The sequence below is a fragment of the Saccoglossus kowalevskii genome, chromosome 4, assembly GCF_978046115.1.
Source record: "Saccoglossus kowalevskii chromosome 4, keSacKowa6.1, whole genome shotgun sequence".
NCBI classification, from domain to species: domain Eukaryota; kingdom Metazoa; phylum Hemichordata; class Enteropneusta; family Harrimaniidae; genus Saccoglossus; species Saccoglossus kowalevskii.
Genome location: NC_140644.1, coordinates 27,922,776 through 27,929,985, shown reverse-complemented (window position 1 = coordinate 27,929,985; position 7,210 = coordinate 27,922,776). Strand labels below are relative to the sequence as shown.

Sequence of the window (7,210 nt, the reverse complement as noted above, 5' to 3'; positions counted from 1 at the left end):
TCTATTTTAGCCGGCAGGATTGATTGAAATGTCCGAAAAATGACGCCAAAATACACCTTAAAAGTCCCATTTTATTTTCTTAAATCCCATTTTATTTTTTAATCCAAGGGCAAATTTACGGCAGAATTTGGTCCCTCAAATAAGGGACACGTGAGCTTTGATTCTAACCGGATACATTGCACTGGGTCGGGGAGATAGTTTGCTAAACTTCCATGCATCTTTTGTCCAATGGGTACCTGTACTTCGAACATTCGCAAGTTTTTCTAGGTAGTGCGAGACAGCTTTGTCTTTTGACCTATTAGTTTTGTGCTGACCTCTTCTCCGCGTCTTGATGTTTTGTTTTGCTTGTCATAATACTCACTGATTGATGACTTTGTTTAGATTTTGAGTTACAACTCGGCCACGACCTTTGCTTTTACCGTGAAACATGAGGAAGTTTACGTCAATTGACGGACATTGCATTTTTTAAAAACTAATGAACCACACTGTCTATCATCCCCATTTTTTCATTTGCTGATTTCTATTCTGAAAAATTCGACCGTCCGAAAATGCACCTTAATTTTGACTCTAAAAACACGTCACATATCTAACACCAATTATTTAAAACCGGTCGAAATTTTGGAGTTTTTACGGTACTTTAGATATCAGTGTGAAAGCTTAAAATTGGTTAATTATGCAAATTAGGTAATTAATATGTACAGATTTTAACCCACAATTATTCAGGTCTGTCTATTGTCCTACAGCATCCATGTACATTCATTGATATGTGATGTATAGTACCTGAGATATCAGTGTGAAAGTTGGTTAATTATGCAAATTAGGTGATTAATATGCACAAATATTTACCGGAAACTAATTGGGTCTGCATAATTCTAGATTCATTGAAATGTGATGATTAGTACTTTAGATATCAGTAGAAAAGCTGAAAATTAATTATGCAAATTAGGTAATTAATATGCACAATTATTTACCCTAAAACTAATCAGGTCTCTGCATAGTCCTAAAGGATCTATGTACCAAGTTTCATTGAAATGCGATGATTAGTACTTGAGATACCCGTGGAAAAGCTGAAAATTAACTAATTATGCAAATTAGGTGATTAATATGCACAAATATTTATCGAAAACAATCAATCTCTGCATAGTCCTTGAGTATGTAAGTACCAAGTTTCATTGAAATGTAATGCTAACTACTTATATCAAATGCTGAAAATTAATTAATTATGCAAATTAGGTAATTAATATGTACTGATATTACCATAAAAACTATCAGGTCTGTGCAGTGTCGTATGACATCTATGTACCAAGTTTCATTGAAATGTGATGATTAGTACTTGAGATATCAGTGGAAAAACCGAAAATTGACTAATCATTATGCAAATTAGGTAATTAGTATCCACGGATTATTACCAAAAACTAATCAAAACCTAGCATTAGTTCAGAGCATCTATGTACCAAGTTTCATCAAAATCCAATGAGTGGTTGTTTAGATATCAGTGGAACAGTCATGGAACCACTAAAAAATAGCTAATTATTATGCAAATTAGGTAATTAATATGCACGGATTTTTACCAAAAATTAATCAAATCTGCGCATATGTTCAGAGCATCTATGTACCAAGTTTCATCAAAATCCAATGAGTGGTTCTTTAGATATCAGTGGAACAGTCATAGAACAGCTAAAAATTAGCTAATTATCATGCAAATTAGGTAATTAACGAGCATGGATTTTTACCAAAACCTAATCAAATCTGCGCATTGGCCCAGAGCATCTATGCACCAAGTTTCATCAAAAACCGATGTATGGTTCTTGAGATAGCAGTGGAACAGTCGGACACACATACACACACACACACATACACACATACACACACACATACAGACACACTAACTGCAAAGACTCCCATTTTGTGCTTCGCACATGGGAGTCAAAAATACTGCATAAATATTGTATTGTATTGTATTGTATTGTAAGTTAATTTGCCATCATGAAAATAAACATATGGTTGTTAAAAACAGTCATTGAAAGATGCAGCATTTGCATCATATCACAATTTGTATCTGAATTAGATTAGTCAGCCATTTCGGATTATTTATATAAATGATGGGACAAAAACAGTAAAAAAACAGACAAAAACAGTAGAACAAGTCTATACATGAAATTATTTTGGTTTTACTGTGTTTTAAAAACTAATCAGAAAGAGTTTAGCACTAATGAGAACAACCTACTTTGGTTCACTAGATAGAGCATCACTATCAGCATCACCATCTTCATCCTCAAAATCCTGTAAATTTAAAAGGATTTAGCAAATATTACATATTGCCTGGTGACTTTTTTTCCCCACCAGTAATTTTGATATCTTTGAAAGCTTTTATCAGGAAATGAGCGCATGTGTTTCAAATATATTATACACAAAAAATGTTTTAATTAACAAGGCAAATTCATTTGCACAAATAATTTAATTAGCTACTGAGTGTAATTCTGGTACAGGCCTAATACATCAAATAGCAAAATAATCCAACAGGTAGTTATTTTGGTTAACTAAGGATTTGTTTTAATATCAGAAATACACTTACTGGACAGTAGAAGCAAAATGTTGTTTTATTCCTTATATGAGAATCTTCCTTATATTCAGGACCATTTGGCCCTCCAAGCAATTTACAGTCATTTTTCCTGGAACTTGGGACTTTGAAGAAAGTCAAGCATGCTAACATTACATTATTTATTGTCACAGGTTTGTTGAATTCCACCTATAAAAGAGACTTGCATCAGAATAACATGTATACCAGTGTAAACCTTAAACATATTCACATTAACTATAAACACATTCATATGGTGTTTGGTATTAGCATTTTATACAATAAATAAATTTGCAGGGTATCTGATGTGAATCTACATTATCTAATTTTAGTGAAAATAACTATTTTCAACTAGATTAGAATTCCCTGAAATTACAGTGCAAACAAGTTATTGTCAATGGCATAGTCCCTGTCCACAATTTAGTAACTGTGTGACACGATTAAAGATGTAGATAGACAAGGTCGGTATTGATATGTTAAAATTATTAAAAAATTAAAATTATTTCAAATAAAACAAAAATGAACAACATTTTCATAGTTCATCAAAACAAAGCATGTTTGAAAATTAAAAATATAACCCAACATATGCGATGTTCATACCAAGTTTGACTTTGTTCGCCCAGGCATGCTTGAGAAATGTTTAGCGACAAGTTCAAGTTACTATTTTCAGTGTTTTTTAGGAACAAAATTGCAGCAAGCCCAGGCAAGTATTAGAAATGATGATAAATAGATGCTCTTAATGCAATACAGATCACTTTTTTGAACCTAGCACTAAAAAAAACAAATTTATCAAAATACCAACACTTATATAAGCAGCTTGAACTATGGTGAGATTATTCCCTTCTCCTGTATTTTGAGCATCGTCAAAATACTGACTAAATCTCTAACTAATCTAACTAAGTATTACTTGTTCTATGTAAGATAGTAACTGTAACTGCTGCAATTATTTGTGAATTATTGACGTCAATAAACAACCACAAATTATATATAGAGCAATAGAATACAAATATCTTACCAACTGCTTTAAAGTGTCGCTTTTTTTGTATTTTTTTTTCTCTGGCATAAAAACAAGTTTAGTCACTGTCAGCAACTGCAATGAAAATGTAGCAAAAACACTAACAAATGCTTTGTGCATTTTTCACATTATTTTATATATCAATTTTGAAACTTTTAAGAATATGGATGTTACTAAAACAACTTAAAACACCATATTTAAAGTTTATTTGCCAAAAATATAACAAAATCTTGATATTCCAAACAGAATTTTTGTCAATACCGTAGCTTAATGGCGATTACAGGAAACATTTTCAGCAAGATCTTGAAGTAATTATATATTATGCACACAAATTGATTTATAATGTATAATCTATGACACATTTAAGTATGAGAAAAATCAAATTAAAATTATTTGCCTCATCTTGGTAACAACCAAGTGCCTATGCCAAAGACAAAGACAATAACAAAGCAATTTCAATACCTACATGTATAGCTCTCCATTCTGGGAAAGATAATACAAATTAAAGAAAGCTTAGAAAGGACTTGTGTGTGCTGAAAGTAATGAAGGCATGAAATGCAAATATTATATTTAAGCAATGATATCAGTGGTTTCCAAGTAGCTATGGTGTAAATATCTAATGGAATAATGACCATGTATGATGACCTGATATTTTGGTCATATATCTTGAAAGACAACAAAATAGCACCAGTTGCATGTTCTTATCTGCAAACTGTTGCAGATAAGGACATGCAACTGGTGCTATTACAGACAGACAGACAGACAGACACACACACACACACATACACACACACACACACACACACACCCACACACCCACACACACACACACACACACACACAGAATACTAACTGCAAAGACTCCCATTGTGTGCTTCACAAAAATGAGTCAAAAAACACCAAAAAAAATGTTCAACATTACCCAAGATGACTTGATAGATTATTGTAGGAAACTACCAGGTAAGTGTGAAACTCCCTGTTCAAAGACACATTCGTTTGAATGATCCACTGGGATTATTGTAACCACAAACAATTTACAACAGATATGATGATGACAATTCCACTAAATTCTATTTAATCATAATCCATGATCACAAAAGAGTTTAAACTTGTTACTGTCAGAACAAGAGTACTACCTAATACTTTATTTCCTTCATCCATTATACAGCTATCATAAGAGGTAAACTTCTTACAAAATTAACCATAATATTTTTTACCAAAGGATATATTAACACTCACAAATCACACACCATCCTTCACTGTACCGGTATTTATACCATTCATACATTATACTAGAGTGCTACAGACGATCAGCAAACTATCAGTAAAAAAGCTTGAACAATACTAGGTACATCAAAATTCTTTGAGAATTATAGGAGAAAATTAATACTACTTGCCTGAGGACATTTAGTAGTCTTTTCTTTTCTCAGCTTTCGCTGCTTCTCCCTTATTTTATCCCAAGTATCTACATGAAAAAAAATAGTATTAATACTTATGCACTGAAACAGTGAAAGCCAAGAGGAGGCACCAGTGACCCTGATTTTTACATCTTGAAGCTGATTATTAAAATATGTTATCAAATACTAAATTTTCTTATTTCGGATCACAGAATATAGCTTTCCCTAACCAGTCTGAGCTGTGATCCTGCCATATAGTATTGCATGTATTACAAAGTAGAATGCATATCTTTCTTTTTTTTTAATATATTTTGGTGCCAGACGATAGTTCGGGAAATTGAATGTCTCCCCTGACATTTTTTTTTTGTATGTGCAAATCGCAAGTGCTAGTGCCGACACATACCGGTAGTGCATTTTGCCACAGAAGTGGGACTACATGACAGGGCTGTGTGGCCATCTCTCTGGGTAGGGGTCCACCCTTTGAAGTTCAGCCTAAGGTAGGATTTGAACTTGGGTCCCTGTGGGAAACACCGTTAGAGGGATTACAATTTGTAGTTCAAGGGTTTTTTATTGTAATTATATTAAAGTTAGAATTAATACACTTTACAAGATCAACAATATCAGCAAATAATTAATACATGTTAGTGCAGACAATTACTCTGTATACTACTTCTATTATTGGTGCATTATAACTACAAAATAAAACAATATTTTAAATATAGCCACGTAACACGTGATCGTCTCTATCAGGAACTAATCAGGTTCTGCCAATTAAAATATGGCAGATTGCAGACGTCAGTGAACATGGGTAGACTATTACTACATGTGCGATTAAAAATTAAATGTTGTCACATACCTCGTTTCTTGCTCTCTTGCTCATTTTTGCACTTCACATATAAAAACAAACATTTGTGGAAAATTAATTGCACTGAAGTTGTAATAGCAATTTTTGAGACAAATGGATGAAGGTAAATCTCCACCGTATATACCACCACACACACTCCTCCAAAAAATGAACATGTCCTAACGAACTTTAATAACGGTGACATAAAGTATAACAGCTGCGTTTGGGCTATGTAAAGACACTGAACCCAGATCGAGTTGATGAAAATAATTTGACGGTAACTACATACGACAACATACATTCATACATTCAGAGCACAATTGTCCATTTCCTCGAGCGCGGTCAGCCATGTTAGTTGGTCAATGGAGTTAAAATGAGAGATATAATTATGATTCGAACAAGTTATAGCCGTGGTTCTGCTGCGTGGTACCGAGTAGGGTGTACAAGGCAGCGCCGTCGGTGTACTGGCCGGACCACAAATGCACTCGACGCTGCAGGCACGTTGTAAGCAGACAGATTAAGCCAAGAACCCTCTATGAACCCCGAAACACCGCGAAACAACGGCTAAATAAGTTCTAGACTGGAGAAAAGTGACGCAAAGTAGCCTTACCATAAAAACTTCAATGACGGAAATCAGTGCCAGGATCAATGCCGAGTAACGAAATCTGATCACGTGGTATGAGGTCAGAGGGCGAGGTCACAGGTCAAAAAGTGAAAATGAAAATGGATTTTGAAATTGAAAGTTTAAATGATATTGAAAACACAAATCGAATATCGTATCGAAATGAGAATGTCATTAAAAACAATTATTATGTTAAAGTTAATGCGATAGGCAGGAAATAACAGTGACTTTTCAGCAAATTATGATAGAAATTTTGCTTCAAAGTGAAAAATACATATATACCTAGAGTTCAAAGGTCAAGAAAAACAAAAATGGATTTTAAAAATGAAATCGGATTTTATAAATGAAAATGAATTTTGAAAATGAAAACGAATTTTTAAAACAAAAATGATTTTAAAAATGAAATCGGATTTTAAAAATGAAAATGAATTTTGAAAATGAATTTTAAAAACAAAAATGGATTTTAAAAATGAATTTTGAAAACAAAAATGGATTTTAAAAATGAAATCGGATTTTAAAAATGAAAATGAATTTTGAAAACAAAAATGGATTTTAAAAATGAAATCGGATTTTAAAAATGAAATCGGATTTTAAAAATAAAATCGGATTTTAAAAATGAAAATGATTTTAAAAACAAAAATGAGTTTAAATAATTACTTTTAAAAATAAAATCAGATCTCAGTAACAAAAATGGGTTTTTAAAACCGATTTCAGAACCGAAAATGGTTATTAAAAATGAATTATATAAAAAAAA

At 32.6% G+C, this 7,210-nt stretch overlaps 1 protein-coding gene across 1 annotated transcript; it reads right to left on the bottom strand.

Annotated features, from left to right (window-relative positions):
• Window positions 1–2,223: 2,223 nt before the first annotated feature.
• Window positions 2,224–6,496, bottom strand: LOC146747249 (uncharacterized). The gene is made up of 6 exons (XM_085498366.1): window positions 6,445–6,496; window positions 5,394–5,508; window positions 4,991–5,058; window positions 3,594–3,668; window positions 2,576–2,749; window positions 2,224–2,283 (listed from the first exon to the last, which is right to left on the bottom strand). Exons 1-6 carry the CDS (start codon window positions 6,445–6,447, stop codon window positions 2,224–2,226), a joined length of 495 nt encoding a protein of 164 aa, XP_085354492.1. The 5' UTR covers window positions 6,448–6,496.
• Between the last annotated feature and the right edge of the window lie 714 nt (window positions 6,497–7,210).

Excerpts from the sequence above, each read along its gene's own strand:
- LOC146747249 (XM_085498366.1), bottom strand. Across the intron at positions 5,059-5,393 it reads TGTGGCAAAATGCACTACCG|ATACTTGGGATAAAATAAGG; the intron begins GTATGTGTCGGC and ends TTTTTCATGTAG. Across the intron at positions 2,750-3,593 it reads GCGACACTTTAAAGCAGTTG|GTGGAATTCAACAAACCTGT; the intron begins GTAAGATATTTG and ends TCTCTTTTATAG.